The sequence below is a fragment of the Brassica oleracea genome, chromosome C3 (genome assembly GCF_000695525.1).
Source record: "Brassica oleracea var. oleracea cultivar TO1000 chromosome C3, BOL, whole genome shotgun sequence".
NCBI classification, from domain to species: domain Eukaryota; kingdom Viridiplantae; phylum Streptophyta; class Magnoliopsida; order Brassicales; family Brassicaceae; genus Brassica; species Brassica oleracea.
The window spans coordinates 20990873-21012422 of NC_027750.1; the positions used below are offsets into that span (position 1 = coordinate 20990873).

At 33.1% G+C, this 21550-nt stretch overlaps 4 protein-coding genes across 4 annotated transcripts; 1 reads left to right on the forward strand and 3 right to left on the reverse strand.

Moving 5' to 3' along the window:
- Positions 1–41: 41 nt before the first annotated feature.
- On the reverse strand, positions 42–2260 carry LOC106329063 (nitrogen regulatory protein P-II homolog). Its single transcript, XM_013767638.1, has 7 exons — positions 1970–2260; positions 1848–1893; positions 1731–1758; positions 725–812; positions 574–641; positions 428–497; positions 42–347 (listed from the first exon to the last, which is right to left on the reverse strand). The coding sequence occupies exons 1-7, from the start codon at positions 2169–2171 to the stop codon at positions 256–258; spliced, it is 594 nt and encodes a 197-aa protein (XP_013623092.1). The 5' UTR covers positions 2172–2260; the 3' UTR covers positions 42–255.
- Positions 2261–2673: 413 nt separating this feature from the next.
- Positions 2674–3896, forward strand: LOC106331740. Its single transcript, XM_013770144.1, has 3 exons — positions 2674–2937; positions 3040–3114; positions 3605–3896. The coding sequence occupies exons 1-3, from the start codon at positions 2806–2808 to the stop codon at positions 3764–3766; spliced, it is 369 nt and encodes a 122-aa protein (XP_013625598.1). The 5' UTR covers positions 2674–2805; the 3' UTR covers positions 3767–3896.
- Positions 3765–4306, reverse strand: LOC106331739 (protein NIM1-INTERACTING 1). The gene has a single exon (XM_013770143.1). The coding sequence runs from the start codon at positions 4282–4284 to the stop codon at positions 3865–3867; it is 420 nt and encodes a 139-aa protein (XP_013625597.1). The 5' UTR covers positions 4285–4306; the 3' UTR covers positions 3765–3864.
- A 4516-nt stretch (positions 4307–8822) lies between these two features.
- LOC106328089 (probable copper-transporting ATPase HMA5) lies at positions 8823–20720 on the reverse strand. The gene is made up of 6 exons (XM_013766451.1): positions 20329–20720; positions 11441–12835; positions 11117–11371; positions 10858–10980; positions 9433–9912; positions 8823–9344 (listed from the first exon to the last, which is right to left on the reverse strand). The coding sequence occupies exons 1-6, from the start codon at positions 20611–20613 to the stop codon at positions 8922–8924; spliced, it is 2961 nt and encodes a 986-aa protein (XP_013621905.1). The 5' UTR covers positions 20614–20720; the 3' UTR covers positions 8823–8921.
- Positions 20721–21550: the final 830 nt, after the last annotated feature.

The following is a 21550-nucleotide window of genomic DNA, read 5'->3' on the forward strand; positions in this document are numbered from 1 at the left end:
TCTATGACTTTTTGAAACATGAAAAACAGAACATGGTACAATGACAACATAGATACTAGTGGATTCATAATCGGACAAGGACATGAAACAGGGACTACATGTTTTTACTAGGAACAGTCTGAGAACCAAGGCAGATGTTTCTGCATCATTCATGTACAGTTTAAACACACATCTTGATCAACTCAGCAACAAAACAGAAAACTAAACACATCCGTTCATTTTATTATTACGCCATTCTTAAGCTCTTGTTTGTGCCTAAGATGACGAAAGCATGTCACCAGTCATCTTCTCTGCTTGTTCTCCACGCTCACCTGTCCGAACCCTTATGACATCTGACACAGGCAAAACTGAACATACAATCAAACAAGAAACTGTCAAAATCTGAGTATAAACATAAAGTGATTTACAAAGATAGTGTTATAGTTACCGAATATTTTGCCATCTCCGATCTCTCCTGTTCTTGCTCCATCGATTATGGTGTTGATTACAGACTCCACCTCCATAACAAGAAGAACATAAATAGTTATGGACTTGAAGAAGTTTTGGTTTTATTTAAATCATAATACTACGTACTTGTTCTTTCTTAACAACGATCTCCATCTTAACTTTAGCAACGAACTTGTCTTCAGAGAACTCAGACCCTGCAAAACTCAAACAACTTGATATTCACATTTTTGACAGTAACAAGAATCAGTGAACCTGTTTTTTGAATGTAATAACTTACCACCATGTCTCTCTTTGGATCCACCTTGTGCACCAAACCCTCGGACATCAGAAACCGTCACACCTCGAATCCCAATTTTCAGTAAAGCCTTCAGTAATTATGAAAACAGACAAAGTCAAGGTTTAGTTGGATTTTCACTAGTTACTACTGATCTGTATGATTTAGTTGTAATGTCTTTTATTTTTTTTTAATCTTCATTATTAATTTCGTAACATTTCAGTTAATATGAAACTTTATATGTCAAAATCAGAGTTTAAAAATGTTTAGTGTCAATTATTAATAGCAACAAAATTTTGGATAAATATGGTTAAATTTTGATGGAATTCAGGTATTTTGGACTTTTCGGGTCCTAAATACCTGAACCAACACAGACCTGTTACGTATCTTAAAAATTACAAGTATGTTAATTATATATCCGAACAACCCGAACCCAAACCTAAAAAAATTCAAATACCTAATTGTCTAGATGTATATAACCCGCAGGATTGGATTGGAACTCGAAAGGTTACATGAACCCGAATGCCCATGCCTAGTCAGAGCCGGTCCTGAGATTATTGGGACTAGAAGCAAAATAAAAAAAATTGGCCGCTCCTATAAGTAACTTCAAGGATTTGAACCCGGGCTGAACAAAGGGAGATTATGTTTCCGACAAATGAACCACTAAGCTAAGAAAACTTTTAGAAATTTTGTGGCTGGTTTTGTATTTATTTAGAGGCGGTTGGAAGCATGGGCTTCATCCGCTTGATCCAAGGACCGGCTCTGTGCCTAGTTAAAACAAGTCTGAGAACCCTAAGCCGTTTTCACATATGAAACACTAGAGGAAGAAGACATGGCCAGTACCATGGAGATCAGCTACATATAGGTTTGATCTTTGCATGCACTGATAAGAACTTCTACTCTTAACTTATTTCATGCCAAAGTGTGACAGTTTATGATGCTAAGACTTCAATGGATCAAGTGATTAGCAAAGTAAGATCGTTTTCACATATTAAAGGAGCTTTCTTACCGATGAAACATGCTGGATTCTCCATGGCCTTTTTAACATTCATACATGACAATGCAGAAAATGAGTTAGTTATAAGCCTTTCTCAGACATATAGACCACAAAGACTTACAAGCTTACCTGACAATTGCTTCCACCTTGTAAAACTTTGAGTCTGGAATATAATCTACAAAAAAAAAAAAAGGAGAAATGCTAAGAACACACACACATATATTGATGGAACCCGTCATTGTTGGTCTTACCATAAGAGCTTTGGGCTCTAACGAGATGGGAAACGCGAGCCTTGGTCGGTGGTGGTTTTGCGACCAAATCGAGGGAAGACGGTGGGGAATGTCGGCATCCAGAAGATATCGAGATGCAATCTGAGAAGGAAATGTTTTTCTTTCGGTCGGAGTAGAAACGGAGAGAGGTTGCAGAGATGGGTTTCGCGATTGAAGCCGCCATGATTGATGAGAGTAGTAAAATGTTACAGACTTGTTAATAAGAGTTTTTTCTCCTTACCAAACTGATTTTCGACCGTGGAAATAAGCGGAGGAATATCGAAAGGAACTTCGAAGTTGACGAAGAGTCGGTTTAGCTCATACCGGCTGCGTTACGTATTAAAATTGACGAGGAATCGGTTTAGCTATTACCGATTTGATACATATCTATCGTCAACTCCAACCAACATGACATCATCATAAACAAACATCCAATTCTATAACCAAATAGTATAGCATACCATACCGCAACATTATTCACAATAGTAAACATTCATTATTATTTTATATTTAAATTCTAATTAGTTATTTTTATAAATATTTTGATTATAAATATTTTACAAATAAATTTAATATTAAATATTAATATTTTAACATCAAAGAAGTTAGATAGAATTGCTCTAAATCGAAAAAGCGGTTTTGCTGATACCGGTTTGGTTACATATTTAAGTTGATGAAGAGTCGATTTAGCTGATACTGGTTTATTGAATCGTCGGTCTGGATCAAATAAATCCCTTTTGTTTTCATCGTTCAAGTTTCGAGGTTTTCGATATCTTCTTGGCAAATACAGTATCTCCAGTACGCTGAAAGAAAACAAAATGGCTGATCAAGATTTTATATACAGAATCAGTACGGATCAAGAGTGGCAAGAGTTTCAGAAGAAGGGATCTTCTTTTGGTGGAGAGCTCGATAAGTCAACTGGTTGTTTTCATCTCAGCAAACTCGAGCAGGTCTCTCTCTCTCATAAAGATCTCCACTTTTTTCATATGGGTGTCAAAAAAGTCAAATACTTTTATGATGAAAATTGTATCTCATGATTCGATTTTTTCCAGGTGCAAATGACATTGCAGAACTTCTTCTTGAACGCTAAGGAGGATCTTTACCTTCTTCAAATCGACCCTAACAAGGTTTGTTTATGATGATGTTTGACTCTATATATATACCATTTAATCTGACACATACATGTGGTTGATCATTTGGTATTGAAGAATCGTTTGTTTTGGTTAGTGGTTGATCTATAAAACGTTAGTTTCTGGTGTGGTTAGCTCCACGTTTTTTTGAGTAGATGAGCAATTAACGAGAAAATCAATAATCTTCCTAAGGCTGTCTCTGTCTTTGTCATCGTTTGTGAGTTTACTCTGTCATGTTCATTGGTGCTAGACTTAGTTACTCGGTCCGTACCAGAGTCGGTGTCTGTAATAACTCTTCTTTTTTTTTTTTTTTGCGCTAAATCAGTGTCTGTAATAACATTGCATTGGAGGGACATACAATCCCAACTTCCCAAGTATCAGAAGCATGATCTTAGGATTGACTGTGTTTTAAAACAAGTACATTTTAGTGTTACAGCTCTTTAAGACAGTGTGTGATTGACTGTGTTTCATGTGTGAAAAATTGCAGCTTGGAGATGGATTGATCTATGAAGCTGTGGATGAAGTGAACAGCTTCCCTCACTTGTACGGTCCAGACAGAACATTCATTCCACTTCCTCTAGACTCTGTCGTCAAAGCTGAGAAGCTAACATTCACAAATGGCAAATTCACCTGCAGCTTCTTGGCTTGATGAATCCCTTATATATATAATCAGTTCACTGTTTATGTATTGCATTGTAAAAATTAAAAGTTCACGAAACAGAAAAACAGAGCGAAGTATTTTTATTATTACAATGCGAGATTAAGATCTAAAACATTCTCTTCTCTTGTCTCCTCCTCCTCCTCTTCTTCTTCTTGTTTCTCCTCCTCGGTGGAGACAATTGGCTCCAAGTTCAAGTCTATACAGTGAGTGAAATCCTCGGTGCGGAACACAGGAGGAGCAATGCCGGATTTTTCTCCGTTGTCGGACCTCTTGGTCGGATTCGGAGCAGTTTCGCCGGAATCTTCGATTAACTCTTGTCGTCTTCGTTTCCTGGCCTCCTGGTAGTTTCTTATGAGATTGAAGAACATCTCCATCTTCTTATCTTCGTCTTCTTCTGGTTCATCGATCTCGTTGATTCTCTTGTTCTCTTCTTCCGTCTCTTTGCTCCTTAACGCCATTCGAAAGGGGAAGAGAATGGTGAGATTTAGGGTTTCGAGGAAAAGCATTTATTGTGAGTGAGAGGATGATGAGATGATACCAGGTAATGAGGCTTTTTTATTCAGAAGACTAAATTGCCCTTTCTTACTGTTTTGGACTATTACCACAAGTCTAAAAATAAATTAGAAATTAATTAGTGTTTATATTAATTATATATTTTGGAAAGTAATAAATAGTTGTTGATGTGTGTTTTGAATATTCAATGGTAGTATAGAAAGTTAATATTCTAATTTGATTATGTTTAGGAAACAATTATCAATTAGTTAAGCCATTTTTCAAAAAAAATTATTTCAATTAGTGATTATCTACATGGAGAACAAGATATATTTTCATTTATTGTAAAAGTTTACTAATCGATTACTAATCGAATGTTACTACTAGTTTTTCAAAATCTATAGATCTCGTTCTTGACTAAAATTTACAGATTAAAATTTACAGATTTATTAAATCTAATTCAATACTTATCGAAACAAGTTATTGGCAACTATCTTTGTACTAATTTAATAAAAGTCCGGTAATCACTATTCAAATTTCAACCTAAAACTTTTTTAAAAAAAAATTTCAACCTAAAAGTTCTCGAATTTTTAATTTTATAACCGTGGAAAACGTGACCAGGGGCAAGAAAGTCAAAAAGATTATTCCTCTTTTAGTCATAAACAAAGTACTATTTTAACACATGACCAAGTCACACCCACGTCATAATAATTATTTTATATTTCAATTTTTGTTTGTTTTTTCCTGTCTAAAGAAAGACAATCGAACTTGATTTGTTAGTTATGCGTCAATGCGTGTTTACTTTTTGTTTGGTTGCCTGAAAAAGATTGATCTAAAACGCATCAGATTGAATGCTACTACTTTAATTCAAAGTAAAACATTGCAAGTTCAATTCAACACCACAAGCGCAAAAAGCATGCTCGAGCTGGTACACATAGACCTCAAGGATCCTATTACCTTAGAAAATGCTGCTGGAAAGCTATATATATTTGTTTTGGTTGATAACATCAGGACCGTCTTTTAGCACCTATAAGTAAGTGGAGCCGTAGAACATTGTCCAAAATTTTAGAGAGTCCATAATTTTTTTTAGTTATAGATTTAAAATCTTATATTTATAAAAAAAAAATAGAATAACTATATTTGAATTTAATTTTCGTAATTGTAACCAATAAATATAAATTACAATGCTTTATTTTGTAATTTATAACCAAAACTAAATTAGAAATTAATTAGTATTTATATTAATTATATATTTTGGAAAGTAATGAATAGTTGTTGATGTGTGTTTTGAATATTCAATGGTAGTATAGAAAGTTAATATTCTAATTTGATTATGTTTAGGAAACAACTATCAATTAGTTAAGCCATTTCTCAAAAAAAATTATATCAATTAGTGATTATCTACATGGAGAACAAGATATATTTTCATTCAACGTTTTTTTAATAAAAAATGGCAAACACAAAGAAAAAAAAATAGTCTACATTGACAAGAAACAAAGAGTATCTTGTCTAATCAAGGGTATATAGCTTTTTGTCTAACTACTCTATTACATTTATAGATTGTAATTTCTGATCGTGGATATAATAAACGTAAAATAAAACTGAAGAAAGCTAGAAGAATGGCTAGAAATTTGATGATTTGATCGATGATTTTGCATTGGAAAATGTCAAATGATCAAGTTCAATGATTTTGCGTTTAAAAACTAGAAAATGGTGTAATTTAGATATAAATAATTAAATTCATGTATTTATTTCTATATTATAATGATATTTTGTAAAAAAAATCTAAATTATTTCAGATTATTAAAAAGGATCTTTTTTTTAACATGGTTTGTATAAAGTTTGAGACGGCCCTGGTAAGGTTCTTGAGAAATAAATTAGATGCTATAGAGAATTTTCGAATTCTAGAACTACAATTCAAACAAGAAAAAAAGGCACCGTGCAAATAAGAAGTGATTATAAAGGTGAGTTTCAGAATGAGTAATTTTACCAGTTCTGTCAAAACCAAGGCATTCGACACCAGTATGCAGCTACACAAACCTCTCAATAAATTGGAGTTGCGGAGAAGAAAAACAGAATTCTGTAGGAAATGGCTAGAGCCATGTTATTAGGCAAAAATGTTCCTCCTGTTTTTTAGGATGAAACCATCAACATTGCTTGTTATGTTATTATCCGAGTGTACGTGAAGCCTACAATTAAGACCCCTCCATGTCAAATATACAAGGGAAATGCACCTAATATCATATATTTTCATGTGTACAAATGTATGTGTTACATTCTTAATGATAAGATCATTTAGGTAAATTTGATGTTAAAAGTGATGTGGGTATGTTTCTCGGTTACTCTACCAACAGTACTGCCTATCTTGTGTACAAACAACTAACAAAACTGATTGGAGATGTCGTCTTCGATGACAAAGTTGGATTTTACCAGGAAACCGTAACACATAGAAACATGGATGTTACACACCAGACTCCTAGTGCTGAAGACATCAGCAACAAAGAGGATGAAGTAACTAAAATTGAGGATCAGATTCAACGTAAACAGATCATTTTTCATTAAAAATAACACACTCCCGAAGATATCATTGGAGGTGTTTTTGACGAGGAAGTAACTCGGAAGAAGAAAATCGATTTCAAAGAGATGATAAATTTGGCATGTTTGATCTCCTTCATTGAACCTAAGAACATCGATGAGGCTTTGGATGAGTTCTGGACAGATGCATTGGATGAAGATATGGAGCAAATCATCTGGCGTCAAGTGTGGGATCTGGTTCCACAATTGGATTTACAAGAACAAAATAGATGAGGATGGAAATGTAATAAAAAACAAAGCAAGACTTGATGCAAGGTTACTCGCAAATTGACGAAATTGACTTCGACGAGACCTCCACACCAGTTGTCAGACTCAAATCAATTCGTCTCCTCTTTGGCATAGCTTGTAATCTCCCAATCAAGTTGTATCAATTGGATGTAAGTGTTAGAATATATGATTAGATATGTAACTCTCCACCAGGGTTCGATCCATATTGGTACCCTCTCGAAGAATTTCTCGAGACACTCCTTGTCCGTCGGAGGTGACTCCGTGCGGCTTCTTCTTCCACACGTGGAATGACCTTTCCCAGTTCTATCTAAGTGTATCACAAAGATATTTACATATCTAATCATATATTCTAACAGTAAGAAGTATGTTCTTAAATGGTAGGAAGAAGTGTATGTAACACAACCCAAGGAATATGAAGATCCTCACTTTTATATTCATGTATAAAAATGTAAGAGAGATATCTATGATTTGAAACAAGCTCCCAGAATCTGGTATGAGAGACTAACTCAGTTCTTGATCAAGGATGGATTCAATAGAGGAGGTGTGGATAAAACTATTTATTCAAGAAATTGAAAAACGTTTTGGTAGTCTAAGTTTATGTCGATGACATCATTTTTGGCAGTACAACCCAGTGCATGATAGACGACTTTGTGAAAACCATGATAAGAGCATTTCAGATGAGCATGGAACCCATTGATGCAGAAGAATCTCAAATCGCTCTTGAAGCAATAAATGGCATTCCCTATATTGGATTAGCAATGGAGACTCTGACAACCATGGTGAGACATATTGGCCGCATGTTGAACCTAAATAAGTGTTCTGACTAATTCATATAAAGTTTAGATCTTTGATGTTTTTAACTTTGTATACACTCAAGCAAGGGGAGATGAGAAAGGGCCAGCTGGAGATGGAAACAAGGGGACTTAGTTGATGGGGGAGAAACTTTCTTTTTTTTTAAAATATAGGCCTAAGGTTTTGAGGGATTGAGAGAGAGAAGAACTTATATTTGTTCTTTGTTTTGATTATGTATTCCTCTCTAATTCGTGGACCTTTATGTTTTGAAAATTTTGGCTTCCTTAATGCATGCATTTTCTTTATGTGATGTGTCAAGATATATGGTTTCTATAAGCGGATTATTGAAGGTACTTGAGAAGTATTCATATTTAAAAAAAGGGGAATATTGGAGATGTAAAGATCCGGTAGACATCTTGAACAAGTTGCAAGTACAGCAGGATCTGCTACAGCAAGTATGCATGTGGAATGATCGAGATGTAGCAGAGATGAAGACTTGGAAACTAGATTGGTGATCAATTCAGAGTTAATCCAGAGATCATTTGGAGAGCAACCGTGTGAAGATTCACCTTGGATAAGAGAAATTTCATCTTGGAAGTTTTTTAAAGACTTTGGAGAAGTTTTGGAAACTTACTATAATTAAAATTTTATTGAATATTTCTTATGAGACTAGCTTACCCGAGTGGCTGGCTGTATTGGGTATAAATAGTTATGCTCGACCTGAGTATAAGGCTAGTTGATTAAATTGTATTCTTAATATAAGTGTGAGTTTTCATAAACTAGAGCAATAAAAGAGTGTTTTGATCTTGTTGAGATTCTGTTGAAAGAAAGAGTTGTAAATTTGTTTTAAAATAAATAATAAAAAATACAAGTATAATGGTGTACTTTGTATTACTATACTATAGGTATTGCATTGACACAATTCCATACACAAATCTCCAATATTACTTCTTTTTTTTTTTTAAATTCAATTATTACATAATCTCCATTATTACAATGTTGCAATACGCTTAGGTCGGTTGTGTTTGTTTTTTTTTTAAACTCGCTCCACCTGAATCTCACGGATCTCCAGATTATCAAGCTTCTTAGGGCGCTTGTAATTCTTCAACAAGAGAGAGCAACATACAACACTAACAGAAGAAGCGGCCATTGCAGCACCTGCAATCCATGGAGGCAACCTGAAACGTGTGTACGGGAAAAGCACTCCTGCAGCGATCGGTATTCCCATGAGGTTATAACCGAGAGCCCAAACATAGTTGAGACGGATTCTTGAGAAGGTTTTCCTTGAAAGATCAATGGCTGTGATCACATCTTCTAAGTTGCTTTTCATCAGAACGATGTCAGCTGCTTCTATGGCAATGTCCGTTCCTGCACCAATTGCCATTCCTACATCTGCTGCCACGAGAGCGGGTGAGTCATTGATTCCGTCACCCACCATTGCCACAACATGACCCATAGCCTGCAAAACCTCTATGATTATTATTATTTTTTTTCCGGATTTTGGTAATTTCAAATTTTCTTACAATCTGCGTCGAGCTAAAAGCTACCTGTAATTCTTTGACTTTCTCTGCTTTTTGCTTGGGTTTAGCTTCGGCGAAAACAGAGTCGATACCGACTTCTCTAGCAATGGAATTAGCAGTTCCCCAGTTGTCACCAGTAACCATGATGCTTACGATTTTCATGGATTTTAGAATGGAGATGGCTTCTCGAGCAATCGGTTTTAGAGGATCTGAAACAGCTACAAATCCAGCCAATTCACCGTTTATAGAGACAAGAATACCGGTCTGGGCCATCTCTTCCGCTTCTGCTAGCAACTCTTGAGCATCATCTGGAATGCTAACTCCATGATCACACATGAGTTTCTTGTTTCCCACCATAACCTTTATTCCTCTCACGGTCGCTTTCACACCTTTTCCTGTGATGGAGACAAAATCACGAGCTTCAGGCCATGCACGATTCTCTTGCTCATCTTTGAATATCTTCGCATACTCAACAATGGCCTTTGCTAACGGGTGCTCACTGTTTACCTGATAAAAAAAAAAAGATATTATCATCCTAGTGGTATCATACTTTATGTTGAATACATTTTGGAATTTTTTGGTTGAATGTGTTAAATTCTGGTTTATCATGAGATTTAAAAAACCAATTAATAGTAAGTGGATTGATACTAACTATCTATATTATTAAAACTGAAGTACCTTTTGGTATTGTTTGGAAACATGGATAAAAATTATAACAAGAACTGTTTGGAAACATAAATAGCAGATTAACTACTTTTTTTTATTTACATATTTAGCCATTATATTTACAATAATTAAATACTTCATTTTTGTATTTTTTTTATTTACAGATTCTGCCACTGTATTTAAAATCAATTTATAATTGATTAATTATAATAGTTGTTGTTTCTTTACGGTGAAAATAAAAACACAAACTGAAATATGTAGTATATAACTATATATTATATCAAATACTTTTTAAACCCTATTTAATTTAGTCAATATAAAAATTTCGAGAGTTCAATTTTCAAGAAAAAAAATATATCATAAAATTAATAATAATTCTTAGAAAACTAATGTAAAAATTTAAAATTTTAGTATGTAGTTTCATTTTAAAATAAATTAACAAATAAACAACAGATTAATATATGAATAGTACAATTACATCAAATTGTATCAAATTATAAAATTTTTAATATAATATTATGCACAAATAATAAGAATTATTATCAAACATCTATATCATAAAATAATATATTTTATCTATATGTAAATTACAAAACATAAAAAACATACATGAGATATTTTTATAAAACCAGCGGTTTATGAATTTACGTTGAACATAAGTTAAATCAACCACCCGCGCGGGGGTGCGGGTCAAGTTTTAGTTTATATTATTACTTAAAAGTTCTTTTAAATTTTCAATATGAGATACTTTATCCCTAATCTAATAGGATGATTACAAGAAACTACCTCAGTTGCAGCAACAATTTCGTAGAAGTCTCCAATGACCATACTGTTTAGGATTTTCGTTTTAACAACCACAGGCCTCCCCATTGTGAGTGTTCCTGTCTTGTCAAAGACAATGCAAGTAACCTACACCATCATTGATGCTGCGTTAGTTTTCTTCATTTCAGAAAATGTTAATGTTGTGCTTAAATATGAGGAGCTAATTAGCCTCAGACTCTCAAAATATATAAATATATAAAACAATAAGTTGCCATGAACCTACCTTGTGTGCTCTTTCTAAGGCGAGACCACCTTTTATCAGCACACCTTGGGATGCACCAACCCCAGTACCAACCATAACAGCCGTGGGAGTAGCTAACCCTAGAGCACATGGACAAGCTATGACCATGACAGAGATCCCAAACTGAAGAGCTAGCTCGAAGCTAACCATTGAAGAAGGTATCCATGATTCAGGGTACCAATGCAATTTCCCAGCTATAAACCAGGCAAGCCAAGTTGAGAGCGACACAAAAATTACCTGCAACATTGTAAGAAGAAAAAAAGATTAAAAAGCTTTCTCATTCATCAACATGTCAAGATTACTCACCAGAGGAACAAAGAACTTAGAAATCTGATCAGCTAACTTCTGTACTGGAGCTTTGGCCAGCTGTGCGGACTCAACAAGTCCAACAATCTGCGCAAGAGCACTCTCTGAACCAACCCTTGTGACCTTAACATGTAGAACTCCGTTCTCATTCAAAGTTCCTCCTATAACTGTATCACCTTTCCTCTTCGCCACTGGCCTTGCCTCTCCAGTTATCATACTTTCGTTCACATGGCTTTGTCCCCATATGACATAACCATCTGAAGCTACTTTAGCACCAGGAATTATTTTGATTATGTCATTCTTCTGTATCAGTCGACCATCAATCTCTTCTTCCCCAGTCACATGTCCTTCATTGTCCAGATTCAACAACATCGCAGTTTCGGGCGCCAAGTTCATAAGCTTTGCAATAGCTTCAGATGTTTTTCCTCTAGCAAGAACCTCCAAATATTTTCCAAGGATGATAAACGAGATGAGCATGGCACTGGTCTCAAAGAAATCAACTCCCATGAAATCCGGAGATGTTGCAGCTCTCAGAACTGTGTACAATGAATAGAAGTAGGCTGCGTTTGTTCCCAAGGCGACCAGAACATCCATGTTAGCTGATCCCCGTCGTAACGCTTTGTAAGAGCCAATATAAAATCTCCAACCTATGAAAAACTGGACAGGGGTAGCCAAAACCCACCTTATGATTTCTCCAACATTGAGCATATTAACAACCTTAAACATCAGCATGTTTTTAACTCCAGGGATATACATAAAGACCATGGCTGTCAAGAACACCGGTGCTGTGAACACCAAGCTCCAAAGAAAAGACTTGTAGTACTGCTTAATCTCCCCTTGGTTCTGAGAGTCTCTTCCTACCCCTCCTTCTGTGAATATTGTTGCCTTAATGTGACCAGCAAACACTGTTGACTCTATCACCCGAATGAAGTTCCTTGGTCCCGTCACATCAGGGTTGTACAGTACGGATATCTTATCATTTCCAGGGTTGATCTCAACTTTTTGGACCCCATGAATTGCTTGAAGAGATCTTTCAATTATCGTAATGGATTCATCAGTAAACTCACCATCAATCTTTAAACTTATCTTGCTCACATCCTCACCCGTACGTGTACTTATAAGTATGGCTTCAAATCCAGCATTTTCAATGGCTTCCAGTAGTTTCTCAGAGCTCACAAGACTGGGATCATAATGAATTTCAGCTTCTTCGATGGCTAAGGCGACATGAGCTCTTTCTACACCATTAACTGATTCCAGAGCTCTTTCGACGGTCGAAGAACATGAGGTACAAGTCATACCGTTTATCCTTATTCTGCATGCTTGGTTGGTCCTCTCATTTTCTATTAACGATGCTTCAAATCCAATATCTTCAATAGTCTCACGAATTTTCTCCTCCTACACATGCAATCATCATACATTTGTGAGAAAATGGAAAAATTTACTGACGATTACACTAATCTTCTATTTATGCCTATCAGTTTTCTCCTTTGACCATGCTGATTTTCTATCTATCTTTAGTCATGTAGCACAAATATTGATCAGTGTCTCCAAAATCATTGCAAATAATTCACTTAGGTACCCTTCCATGAATTAGCAACTATTTAGACATGCCTTAACTGACAAAGCTGATAATAAAAATGTTATAAAAAAAATATGCTCCAAAGCTATATGCTTTCATTATTGTATTTAATAAAGTGATCCGTAGAGTAATTAATAAATAATTCATACATAAAATTATCAGAAGAAAATTAGTATATGATATATTATTTGTTTATTTCTAAATAATAAATATATTTATATTAATTTAAATATCTTTGTTATTGAAAATAATGAAGCATATTTAGTTATATAAATCAAATTAATATTTTAAATATGAATTATTATTATTTAAAATATTAAGTTTATTTTAACTGTAAATTTATTTATTTTAAATTATAATAATTTGAAATATAAATTTTATTTTTTGGATATAATTATAATTTTTGATATTTTTAAATAAAATAAACTAATTATATATAATTATTTTAATTTTTATATATTATAAATGCAAATGTTCTACCAAAAGTTCTATACGAGAGCATTGAGCAGATTATTTTAAGAACATTTGCATTTCATAAATAATCTTTCAATAACTGTGATTCATAATTAAAAAAAAATATATATAATATCAATCAAGACCTATAGGTATTTTTATCAGACTGCACTTGAACAAGCTTTTAGTTTGGGTAGAAATGTAGAATACTAGAGTGTAAAATCTAAAAGCTGAGCTGTTTCCACCGTTGAAGCTAATCGTGCTTAGATTGCTAGGATATTTTTCATTTTCATAAAATATATGAACTGAACCGAAAATAAAATTAAAAGTGGTTGGTTTTCTGGTTGGAGACAAACCTTTTGGTTTAGAGGATTTGATCTCATATAAACATAGATAGTTTATCAATAAAATAAAAGCATATAAGAGTAGTAGATAATTATTCGAGAAAGAAATCAGATGAATATAGAAATAAACATCTTTCACAAACAAATTCTTAACTAGAAGAATTAATTTTTTTAAGAAAATACACATATTGTGGACAAAAATATGTACATATTTCATGTATATATTCTATTAATTTAGAGTTGTTATATAGAAATAAATTTATTCCTACTTGTGATGTACGATATATCAAGACCGGTGGATCAGGGGTAAGGTATCATGACCACAAGATACTTTATGAAACCGAACTGTTGCATCGGTGGTTTGGGGCACATGTCAATTGAGCTGAGATTTTTTTTTAATTAGTTTTCATTTCTTACAAACTTCTAATTTATGTACATATATTCTTTTTTGATTACCAATAAATTTAGCATTTCATCAAAAATAAAATTTATGATATATGCCATTGAACTTTTTGTATTCTAAGATTTTAGTTTATGGTAGAATGTACCATTATACATGAGATTATTCTACCATCTAAATGATATTTCTTGTTTGTATATATATTTTAATGTACTAACTATATTTTGACCCGAAGCGCGAACTTAATAAAATTATTCAAAAATTATTTACTGAGAATGAAATTTTTTATACATATATATTTTTATAAAACTAATTTTAAAGTATAAATAATTAAATTAAATTACATAAATATAATTTTATGAAAATAAGATAATTCATTTATATAACTCTCTTCGTAAACTTTTTATTTATATTTTCTAGCTTTTTATTATAATACAAATTTATTTTAAAAAATTTCATAATAGTCAAAAATTATTTTTATATTATAAATAATAATATGACATTCAACTTGCAAAAGGTGTAATTGTAAAACATAACCTATAGTTTGATGTATCGTATAATTAAATAATATTAATATCATCAAAATTTAGTATTTATTTTTTATAACATAAAATTATTTATTATTTTAAATATCTCACTTTTATATGTATAATATAACATATATGTTATTCTTTATATATAATTATTTTAATTTTATATTTATAAATAGTTAATAAATTTATTAAGTTCTTTTATATTTATTAATGGTGTAGTAATGAAATTATGAATATGAATTATGTATATATAAATATTATAGAAATGTTTTTATTATTCTATAAATAAAATTTATTATTATTCATTTATAATAATAGTAATATTAATAACCAATATCATAAATTAAAATATAATACTAAAAAGATATATATATATATATATATATATATATATATATTGTTAAAATGCAATCTTAGAAAAAGATACTTAAAATATCTTTTTGATATCTTATTTTTGAAAATATTAAAAAATATGTTAGGCAAGGGTTTATATTTAATAATAACTAAAGGCATGACTGGTATAACTGCAGCGGTTGCGGTTGTTAGAAAAAGATACTTAAAATATCTTTTTGATATCTTATTTTTGAAAATATTAAAAAATATGTTAGGCAAGGGTTTATATTTAATAATAACTAAAGGCATGACTGGTATAACTGCAGCGGTTGCGGTTGCGGGAGTTTGCGGATGTGGACGGTTATGGTTTTAAGCGATTTTAGGAGATTTGTAAGACTGGTACTGCGGTTAGACATTGGTGCATTTGCGAGATACTTATGACTGGTTAACCACCAAATATAACATCGGTTAAATAATAAATTAACAATATTTATATTTTAGATAATTATAAAATGTTAAACATCATAATATTTTAAATTTTTAAAAAATTATAGAAAATATTTTTATTTTTAAAATTTATAATATGATATATATATTTTAGTATTTCTATTATTTCAATTTAAAAATTTTTTTTTTATTTTTATTTTTGTTTTTGTATTTATATTTATATTGTTTTTTAAAAAATGGAAAAAAAAATTTACCCTCCCGCAACCGCAGACGCTAGTTGAAACAAACTTTTGAATTTAAGAGGTTTAGAGCGGTTTAAAGTAGTATAGAACGGTTTAAGTAATTGTTGCAAAACGCCAACAACCACTAACAATCGTAAAAAGTGCATTTGCGGATAGTAGCGGAGAAACCGGTCATGCCCTAAGCGAGCTGTCGTAAAAATAATAGAAAAATTAAATAATTGTAATTGTCCAACTGTGGCTTTTGGTAAGTAGATTTTTAGTGCTTATATTTTAATAGTATAACTCTTTTATTTGTGCCTATCAGTTTTCTCCTTTGATCATGCTAGTTTTCTATCTATCTTTAATTATTATGACGCATGATTTGGATCAATTGTTAGGATTGCTTGCTCAAGTTCCGTCAATGACTATCAAGAACACACATAAATCCAACAAGGAATAAAATAAAAACACAAAGTTGTTTATTTGACTCTGAGTTCGGCCAGCTATCTATGGTATCTTTGGTATGAAGAGAATGTCTCTAACCTAGTTATTGCTCTGTTTTGATTCTATCCAGTCAAATAGAAATCTACTAATGACCTTTCGACGAGTCTCTATAATACTAAGATTAATGAGATTTTCCGGTATACTGCTTTCTCAGCCGAATATACGTTGCTTTTGTTAACTGTGAGTTGTAGGAAACACAAAGCAAGGTTTAACCCGGTGTCCATTAATATCATCGATCACTTTTATATTTATGGTAACACTCCTCGATGTAAGGAAAGCTACATCTCAAGGAAGAGAAAACATGTATCTTGTCCTCTCTATTGATAAACAAGAGTTACATGTATTTAGTTAACAACAGATCTCTCTCACGCTCGGCTAACACCCTATTCTAAGCTTTTCATGAACAAGGAAAGAAGAAGAACAAGAGATGAGGAGATAACCAAGAAGAACTCTATCACCAAGATCTCTCTTTCTTTCTCTCTCTCTCTCTCTAGAGTCACTAAGAACCAACTCACTTGTCTTGCTACCTAAAGAAAATGATGGAACAATGTATATGCTTAGGACTTTAGTGAGAACTTTCACTTAGAATAAGATTGTAACATCCTGATTTCTACTACACGTGGAAAGACTTAAAGAATTGATTTTGCTATCTATATCACTAAAGTGCACTTATCTTTTCGGGCACACATCCATTTAGAATCCAGAGTTAAGTGTGCTTGAGCTGGAGTAGTGGAAGGATGAGTGACCTATCGGAAGTGATTCGCGATATCGTGTGAGTGATGCCAAAACACGGAAAGAGGTCATGTGGTGATTGAATGGTCAGTAAACAAGACTAATGAGCCACCAAAAAATTAATGCACCGCCCGTCGCACGGAATGGAGCCCACGGGCCGAGAGAGCGGGCGTGAGAGGCCCATTAGCCGTGGACAGTCGGGTTTCACTTGTGTCCAAACTTGCTCCAAAATGTGCATCATCACTAATGCCCTAAATTAGAATTCTGCAATCCTTCAACAGATTAACAAATTTTATCAGATTTGACCAAACCTACAATAGTCTACTGAAGACTTGTCCATTATTAACTTTCTTCTTCTTGTCACTCTCCCTTAATAATTTTGGGATTCATGTTGGATCAAAAAGCAACAACACCTTGATTCAAACTTAAATTTGCCTTTAAAACTTGCATCATATAACCTTTGAATTCCAGAACTTGGCAAAATCAACTTCCATAAGTAAACTTTATGAAACAACCACTTCAGAAAATTATTCTCCTGAAATTTTCAACCACTATCAGCGCATCATATTGTAGTGTTTTTTATTTGTTGTTTTGATTACTTTTTAATTAGTTTAGATAGTTTAACTAGTTTAATTAGATTTTTGAATAATTTATATATTTTGAGTATTTTTGGTTAACTTCTTTGAATTTTCTTTTTTAGATTTTGTGTGATTTCAGACATTGGTTATAATCTGATGCATATTGAACCCCAAAGAACCAAACATAACCTGACCCGAAAGTTAGTAAAACCCGAGTGGGACTTATGAACATAGTACCAAAAATCTGAAAATTTGAATCAACCAAAACCGAATCTGAACGGGAAACCCAACGACCATGTCTAGCTTTGATCCAAGTATAAACATTCAGAAGCTATACAACTAAAATGTTAGTTTACACCACCAACATGTTTTTTGCCTAAAAATCACTCCATAAGGTACATAACTTATGAGTTTTACAATCACACAAGTTTCACCATGGCTTATGTCAAACACAATAGACCTTTTACTTGTGCTTTTACCCAACCTAAACTAAGTGGATGGCGACTAATATCGGCTCGTAGATTGAAAAAAATTCAGAAGCGGTAGCCTCTCTCTCTTCAAGCTCTCTTATTTTTTAGAGAGAGAGAATCCAAACTCTGGCTAATCGGAATTCTATTCCGGTTTCATCCGGATGTATAAAATCTTTTTATTTCTTGTCTGGATAGTTTAAATGTTTTAAGATTTAGTTTTAGCTTTTAACTTTCGATCGATTAAACTTCTTCTACATCGATTCGGAAAATAAATATTTTGATTTAGCTTGGATCTCTTCCAACTAAATTCATAGGTCTTTTGTTTTGTGTATTTTTCTCTTTCCTTTTTGCGGGTGTTCAAGATCTTCATTCGGGATTCATCATTTTGAGCCTTTGTCTTTAAAGCTTCTCAAGCTTCTTCCATGGGAGTGTAATATCTCCGCCTTCCCATAATGGGCCTATGATATAGGTTGTTGTCGAAGTTTCTCTTTTTGGTGGTCATATTTCCATAACGAGGTGTTTTGCAGTATCCCTAAGCTTATTCTAGCGGATGATAAGAAGATGATTTGTTGGAGAAAAATTACCAGATCGAAAATAGAAAAGAGACATAAGTAATATATAAGAGACTTGAGTCAGTCCATTTATCACCAATTGATTTAGTTTGGAAACTTATCTAACATAATACGATATCATAATGGGCCTACAACCAGCCCCAATAATCCAACCCAAGAAGAGGGACAATCATCCCACTAAGGTTTAAAATAGTTAAAAAAGAGCTTATCTCGGAGGGGGTGATGGTTTATGTTGAAATTACTAGTTAAAAGAATTATTATTTCGAAGGAGGATGTTGGAAAAAAAAATACCACATTGTATATATAAAAAGGACTTAAGTAATCTATAAGAGACGTGAACTAATTCAATTAACGACAATTGATTTTAAGTTGGAAGTATCTGATAAACATGAATTTAAAATGGCATTAGAGCCACCCTGATGTTCAGCCACTGCGTAGATGTCGTTCTCACAATTGTCCACGTTGTGTGTGAGTGAAGAAAAGTGTTAATGAATGAAAGAAAGTTCCACATTGATAGTTGAAGAAATAATTAACTAACATATAAAGAGTTATGCCTATTCCACTTACTGTGTTTAAGTTGGAAATCTATGATAAATCTGAATTTAATACGGTTCAAATCGTTCATGGTAACTGTGGAAAGGACGTTGGGCTTCATGGAGGCGGAGCTTTAGTGCGTGCATGGTTCCGGCACCATTGCTTCTACTCCCCTTGTAACCACATGTATTCTCTTGGCCAGACACGTGGCCATGTCCTCCTCACCTATGCACCTTTTATCCTTGTCTTTTTGGTAGATTAGGCCATATGGTTTTTCTTAATCCATAGTGTAGTGAGTTGGAGTTAATTGGGCTAACACTCGAATAATGTTCTATTGGACTTTCATAATATATGATTTGGCTGACAGAAAAAAAACATTTGTAAAGAATTATGCATGACTTTATAATGTTTTTGTTATTTAAATTACTTTTATCTTAATAGTTGAATAAATGAGAGATATATTCTATTACATGTTAGAGCACTGATATTTAGTATTCTCTTTTAGTGAATCAAATTTCTAAGCATATAAAGTTGAATTTATATAATTTAATGATAGTTTTCCAAAATTAATATATATATATATATATATATATATAATTTAATGATAAAATAATTACAATTTGGTTAAAAACTACTTAAACCAAAAATTGAGGGTATCTAAACTCGATGAATTCAGTATTGTGCCTATTTTTTTATAAACCAGAAAACAAAAACTAAAACTGAAAACATCACACTGAATTATGAATTAAAAACCACAACTCCTTAAAGTGAATATATAAGAGTTTAGAAACCTATTTATCGAGTTTTTTTATGGCGAAAGAGTTTCTAATATGAATCGAACTAAAAACAAACTTCACGCTATGTCCCTATATTTTACCATCACCATTTGATTTAAAAAAATAATTAAAGAGATTTGTAATCATAAGTGGTTTTGAATAGTATGTACCTTTTATGTTTTAATCTTTGTAATACGTGCTTCCATGGTTGCATACTATTTAAGTTGTGGTGCAACGGATTGATAAATTTATAAAAAACAAGGTGACTTTTTGTTTCTGTTACACTCCTTGTTCTACAATTCTAAGCGTGACGAAATAACAACGTAGTACTGGCGAAATTTATACCAGTTAGAAAAAAACTCTCACATCTAAACTTTCATTGCCGTTGACCGAAGAAGAAAGAAAAACTTACATTGACAACGCCTGGGTAAAACAGGATCTGAGCCCGATTGTTCAGCGCGTCGACGACTGCCTCGTGAATCCCCGGGAGCCGCTTGATAGCTCTCTCGACAGATCCAGCACAAGCAGAGCAAGTCATCCCAACTATGCGGAAAACTGCCATGGAAGCCGCCTCTTCATACTCCTGTGGCGCCGTTTCCCTAAGCGATCCGCTGCCGACAGACCATTCACTTAATCTCTCTTTCCACATGGATGTGAGTTTCGTCACCATGGAAAGGTCACCCAGTAAAGTTCCCATTCTTGGTTGCAATTTTCTCACGCTCTCTAGAATTTGAAAGCTACAACTTCTAACTATTAAATAGAAACGCAGAAGTATAAATGGGCCGAACTGTAAATTTACTCTCTTTATTTTTGGTTTGTTTTAAATTTACTCAGTGACTAATAGCCATAAGAATAAGGGCAAGCAAGGGCCTTGCCACCTTTGTTATCATTTCCTATTACTATTTTTATTATTATTATTTTTATAACCAGTTTATTAAGAGCATGATTAACCCGAGATTTTTATGATGGTGTTCTTAGCGGAAGTTAAGAACTCACTCTAAAAACTCCGGGTTAATTATGGTCTAACTATACCTCAACCATGGCTATACAAGTTAACGAGTGTTTTCATATCCACACACTAATCCGCAGTCGAACTTGCAAAACTTACTGACTCATATATAATCCGGTTTGAAGTTAATGAAAAACCCAATAACCAGATAAAACCCTCTATCAGTCCGCAATCATGTCATTTCTATTACTATTTTCATTATTATTTTTAATAACCAGTTAACTATACCTAACTATATATGATTACATAAGTTAAACTCAAAAAGCCCAAAAATTGGGGTTAGTTTGCTAGCTAACAAGCTACAACGATAAATAAAAATTGAATAGCCAAGAACAGAAGAGTGGGGCTTGAGGGAGGATCAAATTTCTCCCAAGAAAGTGGATTTAGCTGGATTTGGATCGTGTACTTCACCTTTTGGATGATCTTGATCTGAGGTTACTGCTAGACGTTGGTATAAAGCCTAGAGTTTTTTTTTCTTTCAAATGGAGTAAATAAAGGTTTGATAGCACAATTTAATGATCAGAGCAACATTTTTGTCCTAAGAAGGGTTTTTCAACCAGTCTTTGCTTCAAGATCACTAGGGGGGTATAGATCAAGGGGTGAATAAAAGAAAGACAATATTTGC